The 20,468-nt window shown below is 33.8% G+C and overlaps 1 protein-coding gene across 2 annotated transcripts in view; it reads right to left on the bottom strand.

The window, feature by feature from the left end:
* The window catches only part of LOC119070999 (calbindin-32), a 90,116-nt gene that overhangs the window by 23,490 nt on the left and 46,158 nt on the right, over positions 1-20,468 (bottom strand). For both annotated transcript variants that reach the window (XM_037175592.1, XM_037175593.1), the window contains exons 3-6: positions 1,143-1,353; positions 944-977; positions 751-836; positions 379-468 (exon numbers count right to left, since the gene is read on the bottom strand). In XM_037175592.1, coding sequence (XP_037031487.1) covers positions 379-468; positions 751-836; positions 944-977; positions 1,143-1,244 — 312 coding nt within the window. In that variant the 5' untranslated portion in view covers positions 1,245-1,353. The remainder of the gene's footprint in view (positions 1-378; positions 469-750; positions 837-943; positions 978-1,142; positions 1,354-20,468) is intronic.

Genomic DNA, 20,468 nt, shown 5'->3' with positions numbered 1-20,468 from the left:
ATCCCGCTTTTTAGAATCTTAGCAAGAATCCAATTAGAATGAATTGGAATGGATCTGGATATCCTTTTAGTCACATTCAATTACAGCTTTTTTATACTTCACATGGTCTATTATCGGAGAGATTTTTTAGAAAACGTTTTCCCACATTCTCCTGTATTTTCCAACATTTTTCCAAAAATAGTTTTTGTGACAATTAAGAAAAATAAGGTAAAATTTAAAAAAAAACTTTTACCCCAAAAATAGTCACTAAGTAATGATATTGATCATAGATAAATCAACGGAAAACATTCAATAAATTACGTCGAATTGGAGTGTAAAAGCAAATACGTGTAATATGAAAATGGACGAAAAACGTCTACAAATTAAATCTAATTTTACCTCTCGAATATCGATTTTGCCATCCTGATTGTCGTCGTACGCTTCCATGAAGCATGACTTCAACTCTACCAATGTGTGTTCCGAGAGATCCTAAATCAAAAATCGAATTTCATTTTAAACATTGACAGCGAGTTCAACCCTAAAATTTCATATTTTTCAATTATATTGTTTATAAACCCAAAATATTCAAAATATCAAACTCGATTAAGAAAAGACAGACTTTGTGCCGTTGTTATTCCAGAATAACTGTGTGACAATAGTGGAAGATATATTGATGTGCATTACAAAGGATATTACAAAACTATACACTTCCGGGCTATATATTCTCGTTGCGACAAACAAATATATTCAGAATTTATCATATATACGAACCTCTGGGCTAATATCCGTTGCATTGGCACTGGCAACAAATTCTCTTAAAAACCCATCAAGTTCAGTTCCTTCAATGTATCCGTTCCCTACAGACAGATAAATTATTTAAAAATGTTTTCGATTGCAAATGAATGCAGTGGCCGTGGAATGGTTGTGTAGAAATCAATAAAATTCTATTCACACATATACTCACCATCCCGATCGTAATGACTCCAAACATCCATAAACTGTAAAAAAATGAAATGTAATTTTAGCATTGAAGTGCACAGCCGATGAGTCAAATCGGTCATTTAACTTTTTTTTTTGGCTCTTCTTCAGAACAATTTTAAAATTGACAAGGAGCGTCAACCACTGACTATTCAATGGTATGATTCTTTAAAACACCAACTCACCTGGTTTGCTGATAGTTTCTTTAATTCACGGGATTCCGGATCACGATATTGTCGCATAAAATTCTGTGCTTTTTCAATGTGCACTCGCTTCGACTCAGCCATATTAAATGTGATAATGGGCGTCTGAATGGTTTGCTGTATGGTTGAAGAGTCAGAAGATGTAGTGTGCACAATTTTAGCACTGTTCTCAGCAGAATACACGTTTCACGAGCTGTAACATTAAAAAAGAAAGATTGGAAATAATATAGACGATAAAATGTAGAGCTACCCACGACTACTGGTGGAATGAGCGAAGATGTTTGTTATAATTAGTTGAGGAAACATTAAGATTGCCTTTTGTTCAATTAGAAATATTGCTGGACCCGAAAGTATGCTCACTGAATACAAGTATTCCAACTTAAAAAGCTATTCAGTTGTACAATGCCATGTCAAATAAGACATTAACGTCCACTTTCGACAATTCGAAAAAACACATTTCCTGTGAGCACGTACGAAAAAAGTGTATGTTTTATTGGAGCAATGGGAATTTTAAAGATTATTTGACGTGCTCGTTCGTTTACAATTTGGAGAAAACTTCAGAAATAAAGCCTTTTTCGAGAGTGACTTTTTACTATTTCCACTTTAGTTTAATTACGTTTTCTGTAGGGTGCTGCGGGAAACCATCTGTAATTAATTGTAGGTGTGATTTAACGAAATCATAGCTTCGCTTTTGTTATAGTGTTCCGTTTTCTCGAGAAAAAAAGGTGATTCATTGCCTGCCCTATGCAAACTATGACTCTTCCCTAATATTAATCTTTCTTAATTCAATCAATCTGAATTCTGACTTTTAAAACGTCATAAAATGTATATCTTCTATTGAAAAGATGAAATGAGGTCAAGGCCAAAGGTCAAATATGCTTTTTGGATATAATTGAATAATAATCGCTGGGTCAAATTCGTCATTTTTATCAATGTAGATGGATCGAAGACTAACCATGCTGCACGAACCTGCATCACCTGAACTGTTCGAAATATCGTCGGTCCCACATCGTCTGTCAACGTCAACGAAGTTCTTTTCATTTATTACAGGGTTTTCTATATCTATCGATACACGCCAACGAAACTCAAAAGGAAATTGTTTCCCATTTTGACAGAATTTTAAAAAAATGTCCCGCAGCTCCAACTGTTTCAAGAAGTCCTTGTGCTCCTTTATCAACAAAAATGTCTTATAGATGCCAAATAAAATAAACTTTTCATCGTTTTGACTAAGGTGAACTACTTTCATAGGTATAACTCGTCTGGGGATGGGATGGGGATTTTCTACTGGTTGGATACAATTTGAAAGGATATTGCGTCTGAGCTCATCTCTGTTTTAAGGTTGTTATAGATATATTTTTGTTATCAGAATGGAAATCCTTTTCAAGACTGTGGCACACAATCAACTGTTTTCAATGCCATCCAATCCCCAAGCATTATTTGTACTCATTTCACAATCTATCAGGGAAATAAAGGAGAAAGAAAAATTCGCAATACAAAAAGTATTTATAAACGATATTCAATGGCATACCATTGACACTTTACAGAAAGATGAAATGGATGAAATGAAAAATTGTTACAACGGTAACAATTTGAACTATTGTGTACGAGAGAAGGTCGATTCGACAATATAATCGAAAAAAATAGGGAAAAATACAAAAAAAGGAAACAAGAAAAAAAAGGAAAATAAACACTTGGGATCTTCCAGATGAAATACGGCGACACCAAATTGTACGAATGGCTAAAAATTATTGACAACAGTTTCATTCGACAGTGATATACGTTTTTCTCTCTCGATAAAAGTTTATTCAGATTAGGTAAACACGAAAGTTTTTCCTGTTTGTTTGTGCTGCGTAATGCCATTATCCAAAAGTGGAAATAAATTTCGGTGAATTTTCTGATCTCGAATTAGATTGAACATTTTCAACATCCTAAATGTGTACACGTGTGCTGCTGTGTTTCGGAAAAGTTATTTTCCTTTAAAAATAACTTTGTGTAACCAAAATTTTGTGGTAATTTTGTTTGTACCGACAACGACTGGAAAAGTTTCACCATGTAATTGCTTAGAATTTGTCCCAGTCACTGTTACATTTACAATTTGTACAATTTTCAGCAGCCAGCCATCACAGTTCAGCACATGCTTTACAGTTGCTACGTATAAAGTTTCCCATGATTAATTACAATCCATTTAATCAGTTGAATTAGGATGAAATTAACAGGGTTTTTTTTATGACGATCAAATATGTCACTCAATAAATTATTGTACAACGTGTCTCATATGTCTAAATAATATTCGTCAGAATTTATTACAGGCTAGTGAAGTGACTAGGGCTTCGCTTGTGATTTCTAAATTTTCAGGAGTCGCTCAAAAAAAAATTTTCACAAAAAATATTATCACGCCTCAAAAACTTCCAAAACTATTCTTCCAAAAATGTTTTTAATGTTCAAAAATATTTTCCCGCGTAAAAAACATATTTTTCCATAAAAACTATTTTCACTCGCTAAAGTTAACTTTACCCAAAAAGTAATTTCACGCATCACAAATTTTCACGCGTTACAAAAATGTTTCCCAACAATTCCAACAATTCACGCGTCAAATAGCGCATGAAAATAAAAACCGAAAAAAATTGCGTGTTCTTCCTAACTTTTCCTTTCAAACTAACTTTCAAATTTCAAGTATCTAGGACTTATCGTCTGAGCTTTTAAAGAGAGTGAACCTTTAAACTTTATATTACAAATAGACGACTTTGAATACAGACGATGCAAGTAACTCATTTTTAATTTAAAACCCGTTTTCAAATTGCTATGCTCTTAATTCTGCACTCTTTTTTCACTATCTAACAGCATCACTCGAATCCACTTAGATCTACCAACCATACAAAGCTGCGTCATGTTACTACGTATAAAGTAAGTATTTTGCATGTCACTGAGCGTGTGTTCTCATATAAAGAGAAGGATTGAATCGTGTAATTCATATGTGATACTTGTATGGTCGTTTTGTGGAACTAAGTGGATTTATGTTGATGAGTGAAAAAGTGTTCTACAGTTTGAGAATCATAATTATAATCATAATTTAATTTATGTTGAATTCCACAGCGGTATCCACGTAGTACGTATCGTAATCTTGTGCTGTGATATTTTATGTAGAATTCGCTTTATGATTGGCTTTGGTTTTATATGATTTGTATCGTAGGGTCCATGTAACCGTGTGGTGTATAAAGGTTTTTATCGCAAATAATGAGAAAGTGCGATAAAAACCAGCATACAGAATGAGTTGCACATAACGTTTTACCTTAATAATGTGTTATGCTTTGTTATGCGTCGTCCTAAATAGCAAAAAAAAATCAAACCTAACGAAGTAGCAGATTCGTTAACCGTGAAAATTAACAGTGATGATTCGTTATGCTTGGACAATACTTTGACTAAAAGAAAATCATTCGAAACTGTAGAGCCTACAAGTAATTGCGCTGAAAAAGTTTGGTGTTCTGATGCTCCATTCAACCTACATTTAATTAGTTATGTGCATTCTTCCCTCAGCCGATAGAAATCCGCAATTCTCCTTAAGAAGCAAAGATATTCCAGTTTCAGCCACTGCAAACGGCAAGCGAATCGATAAATAAAACCATCAAATCTTTTACTTCTTTTGTTTAAAATATCGTAAAGTGTTATAAAAAGTCTTTTATTTCATCGGGGTTTGCACCTGATTCTCTATGTCAATAGCCAAAATTTTTAAAAATCAGTCGAAACTGTGCACTAATCTATGTACTTGTGGAGGTAGCATTATATCAGATATTTGAGTCATTGCCATGATTTCTTTGGCTTCTTTCAAGAGATTTTTTGACGAGAATTAAAATTTTAAACTTTCCATAAAGAAAAAGTGAGACTACTTCAACGAATAAAATTTATTGTCCCATATTTGTTCGTAAATCATACTTTGACCGCGCCCAAGCTCATGGAATTTTTTTGAATGTTGTTTGCGTCCGTATCAATTTTTAGTGTTATAACGCACTACCTCGTTGAGAATTTCTTTATTACCTCATGACAGATTTCAGCCCACTGGAGTCGTTCACAATGTACTAAATGGTGTGGAAAATTTAACTGCGTTCAATGCTTAAAAGTTGTTTCTTTGAAAAACACAACTTTTGCTATACGACGAAGCGAAATGAGTTTCCCGACTTATAATATCGAAGACACTTTTTTTCGCCTTCATTAAGCTTCGTCACACAATACAACCGATTTCCAACTCTTCTAACTCCCACTTCCGATTTAATAACACCGTCTCCTTTTGTGTCTGCACGATAAAATAGCAACTTTGTCGTCAGAACGAATGTTTTGCTATTGAGGTATAAAACGAATGTAAAAAAAATAATAAATTTTCGAATAAATCACTTAAACACAACACAATATACCTTCTGATCAATAGATTTCGCTAGTAATTGAAGCGTAAATAATAATAAAAACAGAATTAGTAGACGTAAAAAATTCATGTTTATGTTACGAGTGCCACTGTTGATGTAGAAATGATGATGCAAACTTCTCTGCTATCGATTAAGTAAGCAAACAGCAACGTTATAATCTTTAGTAGAGGAAAATATCGTAAAAAGTGCATGTTGTACATTGTACAGTGAAACTAACTTTCGCATGTCTAAAGAAATAATATTCCACGCCTGAAGATTTCAAATGAAATCGTCACCTACAGCAATGCGATTTCATTCACTAGGAAGTGGTTGAGAGTAGAATTTTCTTAAATGTGTTCGGTGACAACTTAAAATGGGAAAATATTTATTTTTCAATGAATTGTTAACGGAAATGTAATCCTTGGATACGTAAAAGGTATTACGATTTGTGAGATGCAATGACGTATTCAGTCTAAATCTTAGAGTGACAATTACATTGAAAACGTTTAGTCTTCGGATGTGTTCTCCTTTAACCCAGGCGAATCAATAATTAAGACAATTAAATCTGTTACTTCTTTGGTTGGAAATATCGTTAAATTTTAAATAAAAATAATCTTTTACTTCATTGGCCTAAACATTCGTTTTAACATCATATAAAAGGACTCTAGACAAAGTTCTGACTTATTTTTGCAGCTCTTGTAGACAACAGATGATCTGTCATTTCCAAAAGTTGTTGAACCCATTGGCACTCATTTTAGAAAAAACCACTGTTTGTTCCTGTAAAGATTTACGTTCGAGTAGTTTGAGTTGTTAGTACACGAGTGGTAAGCATGAGTGGTATTCTAAATAGAGTACTGAAACTGGACAGTGTACCATAACAAATTTTGACACTGTAAAAAAATGGGAAACATTTTCATACAAAAGAGTACCCTATTTGAAAGCTGTTGACGTATTTCCTTTCCTTTTTAATTATGTTAAATTAAAGTCTTTTTTTGCGATCGATTGATTGCAGATCCAAAATGCTAATTCATGGTGATTAGCAAAGTTCTGCGTTTTTTCTTCTTCTTCTTCATAATCGAATGCATTAAAATTGTTTCACTGTTGATGTGACAAGTAAATTGTTTCGCAACATTGAAATGTATTGGAGATAATATCGTATTATGATGTCAACCACAAATCATTCAACAAAAAAATGAAATTATTTCAACGATAGCACTTACCCTCCCACTCACATACATAACGATGACTTCTTAAGAGTCAATTGCTGCTGATGTTAAAGACGGTTGTACAAATTGATCAATGTCGAATTTATGAAATCTTTTCAATTTCAGAAGTATACCTAAATAAATCGGTAATATCATGAAAGTACCTAATACCGCTACTATGCCATACCAACCATAAAAATATAAATTGAAATTTAATCACAGAAAATCGCTAAAGTACACTTAATGAGACAAGTTTAGTTAGCTTCGTTTATTTGAACAAAATCAAACTCGTAACGAGGCACACACAAAGATGAGTAAACGGATGGCTTACTGCCTGTAAAATAATGTCTGAAAGTGAATGGGAAAATCGATCAATCGAGTGGAAACTTTGCAAATTTCGAGACAAGAGAAAATATGGTCGGCCTCGACTGACGAACAAGATGGATACGATAACCGGGAAAGGAAATTTTATTATTGAAACAAATTTTAGCTAGTAATCGCATCGTTTCGCATCTTTTTTACCGAATTATTTCCTTTTTAATTCGCTAAACTGCCAGTACATTTTCATTGACTTCATCCGTTTCTAGTTGTGATAAAAGTAAAGCCGTGGCCGATACTGGGAATTCTTTTCTCGACGCAACTCATTTGCAAATTATAACCGGGGAAAAAGCTTAGCTTTTCATCAAATATTTATGAACGATAATCATTTGACGAGTTAATTCTACGAAATCGCCTTTTTTTTGTTAATTTAAAGAATTTTCGCAGGGTTAAACGTTTCATATAAAAACGAAATTATGAAAACAAAAAACGGTCAAAATGAAATCTCAAATGGAAAAGGAACAGTAATTGCGTATCAAAACGGTTGGTGGTAACTACATCCCGTCATTGTTGTGTTTTTGTTTACATTATCGTTGAACATCTTCCTTCCAACTCATCGTTTTGTACATAGCTCCAAAAAAGTGTATATTTTGCCGTGAGCACCCCATTCTAAAAGAAAGGATTACGTGATGAACGAAAAAAAAAATGTTCTCACTATGGAAGCAGGCACTTTTATCTCCACTAACATAACTTTCAAAAAATGTTGAAGTAGAGTTTATCATATCGTTTCACTCGTATGTTCGTAGTGACTTTTGACGATTATTTATGTTTCTTTGAGACCGACGGTAAGCGTGAATAACGGCCATATGACAAAAACGATTTTGTAAATGTAATGAGCTTTTCATGGTAGTACAGTAAAATATCACAGAGATTCGACTGACTCAACGAGAAAACAATCTTGTTAGTGATAATGAGATTTTTCTGGTGAGTTGAAGGCCTTTAGGCACTCGTTTAGCTATCCGTTTACGATCAAACAATGTAAACTCCACCCATTTTTTTATTGTTGTAAAGTAAACGGAGAGCTAAACAGAGTCAGAGTAACGTTTAGAGCTATATAGTAGACTTTGACCAACTTCTTTCTGACAAGCTGCGAGACTATTTCTCATAACACCCAGAGGCGCATCACCATAAGGAAATTTCTTCCTTGTCAAGATCGGACGTTACGGATCGTTAGGGACGATAATCATCTGTTTTCGATAACGATTGTAGGAATAGACGACAAGCTCTGACTAATGAGGTCTTATTTAGCAAAAGTCATATTCGAAAAAATGAAGTAAAAGATTTTAAACCAATCTATCGAAAATACTTAGATTGAATGAAGTACTAGATCACATAGTAAAAACTACTGATTGCTTGCCGTTCAGTGACTGTTTTAAAGAAAACTCTTTTCCCTATTTTCTTGAATTTTTCGACATTTTCCAGAATTTTTCCATATTTCCATTGATTTTCCCAAAAAATTTACGAACATCCAGGAAAATGTGGGAAAATCTATTCTTAGTACCTGTTAGTAGTGCCTGTTGCGGTCTATGAAATGTTAGCTAAATTCTAATTCTTCACTTTTAAAGGTGCGAAGTAGTTATTTTGTAACTGAGACATGAGAAAACATAATTTTGCGTTTTATATGGCCAGTAAGTCAAGTAAATTATAGCAAAGTTTATTGGATATTATCTCGCATATTATCAAACTTTCGGCACGTGAGAGTAAACCAACTCACATCACATAGCCCATGACCAACATACTGGAGATCATTATAAGAATGTTATATAAAACTTGGGACTAGGCGTTCATACCGTCTAGTTAATTTACGGACAATTACTTTTATTACTTCACTGGCCACAAACTTTAATTAACTTTGCCATACAGCATTCAGTTCAGGGAAAATTTTCTTCATATTTGAGTTGTTATTATCTTACCACACAGACGTTCTTCTAACAAACAAGAACATTCAAGTCATAAGGCGATTTTGTGAAAATTATGCTGCGTAATATCCCACAAGAGACTTGAATTTCGTGCAAACAAAAACTGAAATTAAGCTCTTTCCAAACCCAAAATAATTCAACAATGACACGTTCGACAACTATCACATATCACAAGTAAAACACCGCAATACCACACAATTTAATTGACAATTCAGCCAACAGTCCATTTACAAGGAATATTCCGGTATACAAGTAGATTACATTCAATGGATATCCATCCGTATCTACCATATTTGATTGATATATTTTCCGAGCTTTAATCCATGTTTGGTCGACGCAAACAAAAACAAACAAATGCAATCGATTTACATTCATTACCGTTTGTGGGGTGACCCAGACGAATTGTCGCATTTGAAAAATTTTGATGTGTTGATTGGAAAACATGTTATTCGACAGTGTGAACTCCACACGAGTCGTTAGTTTTCATTAAACCTCTTGCCGATTAAGTGATGGTAAGGCGACCACCATTCGTTTTTAAACAGCAGTAATGCGGAAAGCTTTCAGAACATAATGAATAAATTGGGAAAAACTGTTGACGCAGATATCGAAATTTAATTAGCAAGGAACGATGACGAATTAATTTTTGGCAATAAATTTCGATTTACTTTAAATTAGGCGGAGATCATCCAGACAAGTTATTTTTAATCGACGCAAAGCATGATTCTGAGCTAAAAATTGTTCTACAGTATGCCTCTCAAATGGACCGATTTTTTATAAGTGAGCAAAGTATTCAATTCGTATAAAGTGCCTCAATCAAGTTTAAAGCGGTTGACAAAATACGTTGCTGTGCTACCATTGTGACAAAATTAGCTTCCTGAAAAAATCTGCGCATTTTTGAGACATACAACTTTTTGCTACAATAACGTTATGCGTCGCAAAGGTTGAAATATCCCCACCAAAATTGTTGCTCTGTGGAGACGTAGCGGGGTGTCAAATTATGGCGTAGATTCTTTAAAGTGTTACACCCTTTGATTGTTTGAAGTTCTTGTTATAGGTCAGAGCTCTCAAATAGTTAACACATACCAGTGTGACCTGATTACACAGCTACTGGCGTTAAATAAATATTCTTCCCAAAATGAACGAGAAATGTACACATCAAATACTTCGAAATTATTACGAAAATCTCCCACCACGCCTGCCGAACGTCACCTAAATTATGATTTCATAAAATTATGTAGAGCCGAATCATAAGCTTGGAAATTATTATAGTTAGGCTTTCAATGGTATAGCATCTTCACAATGTTCTACATGTTTTTATGCCCTTTATCTGAATTAAGACATTCGTAAATAATTACTCGAAATATCCCTTTCTTACCCTTAACCCTTTTTGCTATTACATTATTGAGAATTGATATTTATCTTGGCGCACAATTATGACTATTATTTGTGACATGATACATTCAAATGTTCTATTTCGGGGAAAACGCCTCGTCGATTTTGAGGTTTGATGTATGTTCAGTGAAGGAACGAGATATCCATATTTCAGTGTTATTGAAAATCCAAGGATTGCTTCCTAAACATTCAATCGCTTTGTTCGTAAGTATTTTGGATGTATTTTATGAAGATTATAATCTGAGAATAAGCCATTACCAACGTTAGCTAGACATTAGTAAATAGGATGTGTGATTCATTTTCAATTTTATTACCGGAACTCATAAATTTACAAATGGTTACTGACAAAAGATGTTTCTGCAATTCGATCGAAAAATGTTCACTTTTTCATGCAGTATTTCAATGGTCATCAATTGTACTCTTTTTATCACTACACTAGTATCAAAAAGGATTTTCATATCACTTTTTGTCACTAGTGATAAAAAGTCGATCAACATGCTACATTGCAAAAGTGGTAGTTTTTGTCACATGATATGTTTCGCTTCGCTCGTTTGTAACTTTACTTCTATTTGAAACAACTATTTTTCGCAATTCTTCGCATATATTACTATTTCATTGTCATCATTTAGTTAGATATTTGCATGCAACTCAACTTGCTTTAGAAAAAAAACAGAAGGTCAGTGCATTTATTTCCATGTGCCACCTAATGCCACGAGTACATTTAAATTTTGTATTTACGGGAACTGGTGAGCAAAATTCAAAAAGCGTTGTTAATCATATGGACTAAGCTTGTATCATCAGTTATCGACAACCACGCCGAAAATAAGTCATGAATTCATCGGCCTTATATACTCAAATTAGGTAAAAATTAATGAAGTAGTAGATTCTGAAATAATATGTTAAAAGTTCTTTTAAACAATGAAGTAACAGACTCAATTGTTATACCACTTAATATGAGGACATCAATAAATCACGTCAGCATTTCTTCGTGAATTGTTTAAACCTTTCCCCCACCCCAAGAACAAAGTGTGAAGCAAATCCCTACAAGGAAATGTATCTTTCGTTACGTCAGTACGTCAGTTCTCGGAAGTATTGAAATGAAAGTAAATTTTCTTGCTAAACATATCGGAAGTTAAACAGAAAAACTACAATTTAAGCCAAGGAATTGTCAACATTGGATTATGAGTCAAGTTCAAGTCAACTGGTCTAATAGTATGGTAATACTAAGCGTTCGATTCATAAATGAATGTTTTCCGTTAGGATTCAGACATATATTCGTGGGAATAGAATAATTTTTTCTGTTTTTTTATTCTTAAATATATGGCCATCTTATTTGGCATTAAAAGTCTAAAAGTGTGATCAGTGATTTTCTAGTTTGAGCAACTTTCACGTGCTAGACATTTACTCATAAGAAATCTCATCTATTATTTAATCTTTTTTCATAGAGTTCAAATAAGTTTCTCTATCAGCAAGTGCAAGCGTTCTAATTAACAGCAGAAAAACCTTTCTTTCAATTTCTTCAACATTTCATCGGTAATTGCATTGAGCAACGCTAAGCTTACATAGTCGAATTACCAATTACATACTTAATAAAGTAATTACAGTCGGCTATTATACTTAGTCTTCAGAGAACAAAAGTGGAGAAGTTAGCCTGTCAGTTCGTTTAAATTTATCGTAGCCCATATCGCCATACATTACAGCAAATGTTGTACAATAGTACAATGTACAGCAATTATACTCTGACAACAGACTATAAGATAATGAGCCATCATATATATACATTTTCCGGTTCTGTTAGTCAGCGCATTTATCATTTTATTCATTTGTTTCGACTTTGCAAAAGATTTCCATTAATGAACAATTTCTCTGTTTGCCGCAAACAACAACTGCTGAGTCACCGCATAAAAGTACTTTCCGCATTTTCCAATCGAGATGATAGCAGATTGATTGATAAATTGATATTATTCGATTTTATGCCGATCGAATTCACTATCAACATTACATTCGGGACCAACTGAGAAAATCTACATTAAGAGTTTCTTGATAACGAAGCAATTTCTGCGAAACCTAAACGGCTGGGTAAGAAGCGTACGATGATAATACGCTTAACGTTGAAGAGAATGTTAAGTTTAACGGAATGAAAGTATCAATCGGTATCGGGTATCGACATACGACATACTATTAATTTTGATTATGTTTTGTTAGTGAACACTTTTTACGGAATAATTTGAGTAGGAGTGGAGAAGCACTGATGTCCAACACCCATCTAAATGTAAACCAAGTTTTAAATTTTGCTTGAAAAGGTTTGTTGAAATGTTGAATAGTTAAATAGTTAACTGCATAAAAAAGACGTGTCACACTAGAGAATTATAGGATAAATGAAATTAGCGTAGGCTGTCGATATTTTTTGTTTAAAACCTTAAAACAAATGTTTATGGACATCGTGAACCTATTTTAAGAGCTAAATGAATTAAGTTTCATTGTTTTTAAAATTCGCTATTCTGTCACATTGTGCCTGCATTTAACTATTTATATGGAAATTTTTTCGCTATTTTCCAATATTTCGAGAGCTTTAAGGCGATTCACCGTGGGTGGATTGTTATTACTAATATTATAATGCAGACCAGAAAATAATCAACAGCACTACCATTACGAACATATCGTTACGAATTTAATTCCATGAACGAGTTAACACAACATCCGCACATAGAATAGTGAACGGAAAAAATTTTAATATTCGAGTGGATTGGTTCTATCCCAAGAAATAAATATTTTCGCAATAAAATTTCCCGAGAGGATTATGAATGTCGGCAGCTATAATATAATTTCCTAGATAGTGTGGTGGAGTGTTGAATGTTAAATCGAATAACTTTCATTGTGCACATTCAACGAGAAGACCGAATACTTTCGCTTCATTATTATGGGTTTGGCTTTTTACATCGAAAAGGCACAAAATCAATCAATTGAAACCACAAAATGTTGGGTTTAGGGTTTAGGACGGTACATTTAGGAAAAATTCAGTTAGATTAACGTATTGGTCATCGAATCGAATATAAGAGGGTTTTATCGTTCAGTTTATAGCGCTCATCCATGTTATATTTACACAGCTCTTAAAAAAATAAAATAACAAAAGACCCTGTACACCTTGTCGTCCATTTGAATCATAAAAATCGAAATGAATTTCTCTATGGAATTTGATTTTCGGCTTTAAACAAACATTCCCATAAAAATGTGGAAATCTGACGCTAGTTTTTTCTTTCAGATCCAGGGACACGCATAACTCAACCTGTTACGGGTGGCTACCATTTGTTATCGATAACGACTAAAGAAATTGGCCGCAAGCTCTGACTAACAAGATATCTATAACAAGAGAAATTGTTCAAATAAATGAAGTAAAAGATTTTTAATCAATCTCTTGACAATACTTATATCAAATGAAGTGATAGATACTGGTGTAAAACTAATGATGACAAGCACGTTTGTGAACGGTGTGAATTATCTATCAAAAATGTCGTTTATGACGCATTAGCAGTGAATAAGGTTAATCTGTTACACCCACCCAATTCGTTGAATGTCTCTACAATTATAACCGTTTCCATTTTAATGCGATTGCAATTCTTTCTATTCGTTGCACCACATGTTGCAAATATCGTTTGTGTACATTAATACTGCCATCCCACGGAGAATAATTTGAATTGAAATCCCAGTCCCCAACGGATCAATGGGACGACTTAAGGAGATGTCAAGAAGTAAACATACTGATCGTACAGGTTTTTCATAAGTGTTGTAGAAATGACATTCATTCAACGATGGGGCAACATCGTATTGCAAGAAAATATTTTCACCAAAAATCGTCAGTGACACGTCATCTGTTATTGATAGCAAAGATTGAATTCTCAATTTTGTCTAATAAAGTAAGCTTCTTCTTAAGATTAATGAAGTAAAAGATTATGTTTCGTGATCGTGATAAGTATCATAATTACAGCCTATCAAAGTTTAGTTCCTCATAATGTAAAACTTGCGTCACTGCTGCTTCTGTTATACTAACTGTGAGGTCAGGGTAAATAAGGTTAATGGTCCAATATTCAAGTTTTATGTCCAACCACCAGGATAACTTTGTTGTTTTATGACCAGCCAACAGAGATTAGTCATTTTCCTCTGATTTCTTAAATAAAATGGAAAAGAAAACTTGTGTCGATAGAGAAAAATGTTTCACATGAAATCTTAAAAAGAGAAGAGAATTGAGTTGATAGTCACGCTAATCCAAGCATGTGATTCAAATCACCGACTAATTCAATTTATGTAACATCGTCGAGACCATCATCATCAGAATCTATAAATTAAAACGTGACGGTTGAAGATAATTAATTATTTTTATAGCTTCCGATGATATCGGCACATGATTATTTTTCTGGTTAATTCGTTCAACATTTTCTACAACCGCCAACGATTAAACACAAAAAAATTAGTTTATTTCTGATCATAATATTGCACAGCAAGTCATTTAGTTTTATTGTCCGAATACAATCAAAGATTATGAAGAATCTACCGGCGGCCGAATTTAATGTTCTTCTTGTGAAATAAATAAGTAAAAAAATTGTTTGACTATAGAAGCACTGAAGCATTTTTGTTTATCTCAACATTTTTTCTTTCTTTCTTCAGTTATGTGAAGTTTCAATATCTATTTTCATTTTGTTTAGGTGAACTTGTACAAGCTGTACTTACTCAGATGTTTTAGATACAACATTCAACTTTAATAGCAACCAGTTCTTCATAGAAGTCATATAGTTTTACGTAAAAGAAACCGGCTAAGTCATAGCAATGGATTAGATAGAGTAGAAATCCTTTTACCTGTGTTATTATTGGATACAATTATAAGTACTGACAATTTAAAGATTACCTGTGACAGATTACTTTTCCCGAGGTCTTTTTTCTCATATAAAAATCACGTTAACTTCCGCAGATAACTTTGTTTTCCATACAAAAAAGTTACCTTGGGAAAAGCTATCTGCCACAGCTAATCTCTTAAAATCTTTATTGTCATTGCTATTTTCATAGTACTAAATAGAGCTAAATAATGATCGCTAAATAAATTTTCCGAAACGGCCATCTGTTACAGCCAACGATGAAAAAATAAGCGTAGAGTCTGGATTGTATTCTTTTATAGTAAACAAATGTCAAAACAATTGAAGTAAAAGATTTTGCATCAAATACTAGAGTGGTTCTTTAAATGGTCAAATCGGATGAGATTGACTAAAATTATTAACTCTTCCTAAAAGTCACGAACTTGTGCGGGGATTTTAGTCTCTAAATTATATTCACAAATGTTTCTGCTTAGATCAAGATATGAGAAATGGCACAGACGTGCGAAAATACACCATTAATCATCCAGTCTTTTTAAAGTAAATTATTTTTTGGTAACAAAATTTAACTTTTATTGTTCGCCAGGGCATACGATTGTTTGATCTTTTACCGTTCCAGACGTTATTATTTCTACCAAGTTTACTATGCAAACTGTTCGCCAGTTTTGAAAAAAGTTTTACAAAACTTTCGGCTTATCATCCATTTATTTTTGTTAAAAAGATGTACATACTTTTGAAATACAGACAGCAAAACCGTGGTAGCATTTAAAGTCATAACTGGGTCACCTTTATTATATTTCCATAGAATTGCAACAAAGTTACACTTTTCCCTGGCCGCTTGTTTAATAATTTATTTGCTTTTTCTCCGTATTGCAAAACTTCATTTTATTAAATTGATCGAATTGGATGTGTAATAAATAATGCAACAGAAAGTTAGTTCTCATTTACAGTAAACATTCTTCAGAGGAAAACAGGAAAAAATATCGCAACGAAATTATTTATGTCTGAGCGTTGATAAAAGTGTTCACGTTCTCTGCAATTTTATAGAAACAATATCCTTGACCAACTCCAACTTCAAATGGATATTATTTTTTTTTTGATACCAACATTGAAAAATGATACTTTCGCCCCGCATATGAGGGGCGAAATTAAAAAAATGCATCCCACGGGGAGAAAGTACTTAACGAAGAGCGAACGCAACTGAACGAACAGCGAAAGTGACTGACGTCACAGAAAATGAGAGAAATGAGTCGAGTTGTCAACAAAATCCGCTCATATTATGCAGAATACTTTGATCAAAATTGTAAAACACTGTGCGCCAGTGTTCTTATTGAAATTAGCATACAAAGTTGATACTTTTTGTTACTGAATGATTTGTTAGTTATATCTTAATTTTTGTGTGTGTTATTGTTGTGATGGCTAAATTATTAAATTTTTCATATACCAGGGGGCTGCCGCCCCCTGGACCCCCGCATTTTCTGGCTAAATACCTTTTTTTTCAACATTTTGTTGCAATGTTTGCGATACGTATCAATTTTCAATGTTGGTATCAAAAAAAATAGTATGAACGACTCGGGGCAAAAGTAAAAAAATTCAACCTGTGCGATTAGAGCCCTTGGCTTCGGCGCGGGCTCCAACTCTCGCACACGGTTGAATTTTTTTACTTTCGCCCCTTGTCATTCAATGTACTATTAATTGAATCTCATATTACATGGGAATAACACCGAACTTCCATTAGATTATTTAAATTCGAAATATAAACAGCGCGTTCTTGAATGAAATTATATCCTTTTGATATACTGGATGCCTCGATGGCGCATAAATTTAACCGAAAAAAAATCCAACTTCTTTTCTCCATAAAGTCTATTTTCATTAATTGTAGGATATTATCCCAAATATTGTGAATTTGGAGACATCACAGTCACGTGAAACTGTATCGATTTTTACGTTTTTTTCTTCTTCGAAAAAGAATGTCATTTAAGAAACTTTGCTAAGGAAAAAATGAAAAAGTCTCCCAATGGAGATCAATATGGAAATCAGACACAAAAAGAAATTCGGATTGTCAACGTGAATTGGACACCATGAACTTAGAGGAGAACCTTTTGTGTGATAAAAAACTGTATATGGAAAACATCAACTAAGCTCGTCATATTTCAATGCCATCTTTGTGAGTGTCTTTGCCAATTCAGGACAAACAAACACTCAACCTAATAAGGGAAATACAGTGTTTTACGCCAGTGAAGAAAATTCATTGACATATCGGATAAACCGTCCAGTTTTCGTGCGAATTTTGTTACAGTCGAAGCCGAGATCCGTAAACCCACGAAAATATTACTTTTCACTTTCATCCAGAGTTTTGTAATAGATTTTACTTGCAACATCCCGCAGTAATTTTCTGTTTTACACGGCACATCAAGGTTTTTTTATTTTGACTAGTAGGAACGTTATGTGCCGACCCGAAGGGGCGTGAAAATACTTATTTAATATTGAAAATATTTATTTTGACTAGTGGGATTGCAGGCCCTGCCTTCAGCTCATGCTACAAACTTCCTACTCGTAAAAATAAAAATTTGGAAGGAGGTAATGTACCATTTACGACCCGCAAACGGGTAAAATAACTGTTTCATGTGAGAATACGTCTTATTCTGTTACTGTATTTTCAATCCTCAGTCCGCGTAGATTTTGACAATATTATATTTTAGACAAAAAACCGGAAAACTCATTCTCATTTTGTGTTGTGTAGCTTTCAGCCTTGAGATGGATACACAAATTATTATTGGAAACTAGTTCCCTTAAAAAAATCCCAACAGAAGAAAAAAACACAAAATTTGACAGTAAATTAAATATTGAACCTATCGATCGATTCAGATGCTTGAGAATAACGTAATGGTGTAGGAGAAGACAATATATATTACGAAGACATATGTGACAGGCACTGCTTTCTCAACCTTATTATTTCATGAATTCATGAATTATTTACGAAATAATAGATCTCGATAAAGCCTAGACTCGGTTATTTATTCATTAAAATATTATTCTCTCATCAATAAGTTAATGTATAATAGTTATTGGATGAACAACACCATATATACCAATGGATGCATGTAGGATCAATATCCGTATAAAACAGGGACTGTTTTTGGGAAAACATTTTCCTTAATTTTCCTATATTTTCAAAGGAAAGATTGGTAAAATATGGAAAAATTAAAGAAAACGTGGGATAATCTAGGAAAATGTGCGGAAATTCAAGAAATTATGGAAAAGTGTTTTTCCAAAAATCATCATCATCTGTCATCTTACTCCTCGAGGGAGTATAGAGAGTCTATAAATTTTCGCCATCGTACTCGGTTCTGTTTGCGAGTGTCATTCTTTCTCGGCTTTACTCGCTTCGTCGACGACTGTTCGTTTCCAAGTGATTTTCGGCCTTCCAAAATAGTCCCTGGTATAAAATATTACCAAATAAGCAGTAGAGAGTGACAATTTTCATAATTTTATGTGATCAACGTTGTCGACTCATGAACAACCAGTTTCTATCTTTAGACTTGTTAGGGTTGCCAAGTCGAGGATGCGATACCATACCAAAAACTTTGCATTCCGTTTTTCGAAAGAAATTGATTTGCTGTGTAAGTGAAGATAAGCTCTTGTCTATAATTGTGTGGCAACCTTCTATGTAATAGGGCCACAGATAGCCTTCGTCCCAGTTAAAATCTTATTTTTCTTTCAACTACTTACATCTTGAACGGCACAACTAATTCCGTGAACTGGAATCGTGAGCCACCATACTATCAGGGTGAGCACCAGTACCACCTCCTATACTTGAACGTTAACTTCGCATTCATTTAGAAACGTTTCCGCAATTAGTGCTACGTGTTCATAAATTTTTGGCATTTTTTGAGCGTCGGTACGAAATCCACTTTTTTCGTGCATTTAAACAATTGTCAACTTAACAGAACATCTTTTATATGCCGCGAATATACGGTCAGGTACATTCCGAACGATTTCATTATGGTGTTGGCTAGATCGTGAAAGTTGCCACGGTATTTCGAAGTAGCTCTTAGACATCCGTCATAGTTCGTTATTACTGTAACTTTGCCATGTTTTTACTACGCTGAATGTAACGTTTCTCTCACATTAGTTTTACTGAAGCAGATAGCATCCACAGTCTACGAAGTAAATTAAATTAAAAGAACAAACAAAAATTCAACTGAAAATTCGGTTTTACCACAGAAAACAGGACGAGAACCAATAAGACATATAAGAGCTTCATTATTGCTACACTTCTGAATTGTCAATACGCTCGTCTTATGAAATTCGAAAACTAATGCTGTACACAACAAAATCAATATTAACTTGAATAAACAACCGTTCGTATTTAAACAGCTGCGCTCCAGCTTTCCATAACAGTGTGCATCTGCAGGTTTTAATTTCTAACGCTCGTTATTTTCTAGAAATGAAATGTGTACGTAGCCATTGTGATCAAATCGTTATTGCTATCGCAATACTTTTAGGGTCCTTACTAGCGATTGTGGACAGTGGTGCCGACTATAGTGAAGTATAAATTAAACACAACACGAATTTGTGAACCTTTGCTTCTAAAGAGCTTTCGAGAGCTTTAAGTATTCCACCGAAATATTCCACTTTTCTATAATGTAATCCAAAAGAAACTCAAAGCTTTCCAAAAGCTTGCAAAGCAGATTCCTAACATTGTCTTTCGTTATGTGGAGTGCAAAAAATAATCTTTCTCCCCATGAACACAACCCTAGCCGGTGCCTTTGGAAATGGACTGTTTTTGTACTAGACGCGTTAGATGAAGCTTCGGCAAAACATCATGTATACGTATACGTGCGTCGAAGCACCTAAATATTTTGTTACATATTTGTGCTACCAATGTTTTCCTATGACTCGTTCCGATATTTAAGTTTTTTGTATTGAATTTCTATTGTTATTATTCTTGCAACAGCCAGTCGTTATAATACAAAAAATATTGTGTTGTTTTAAGGTATACATTGATGTTTGCACAATCTGGCATAAAATGTGTTCCCTTCTGGAAGAAAATGGGAAATTTCGGGTGAAGTTCGAAGTTGGAATTTTCTATTTTCTTCGCTCGCTCGTACGGAAAACTTGGGTCTAGTTCTAGTGATGAAAAAAATCAACACTT

The sequence above is a fragment of the Bradysia coprophila genome (assembly GCF_014529535.1).
Source record: "Bradysia coprophila strain Holo2 chromosome IV unlocalized genomic scaffold, BU_Bcop_v1 contig_106, whole genome shotgun sequence".
Lineage (NCBI taxonomy): Eukaryota > Metazoa > Arthropoda > Insecta > Diptera > Sciaridae > Bradysia > Bradysia coprophila.
The sequence above is the reverse complement of the archived record's forward strand: the minus strand, read 5'-3'. Positions and strand labels throughout refer to the sequence as shown.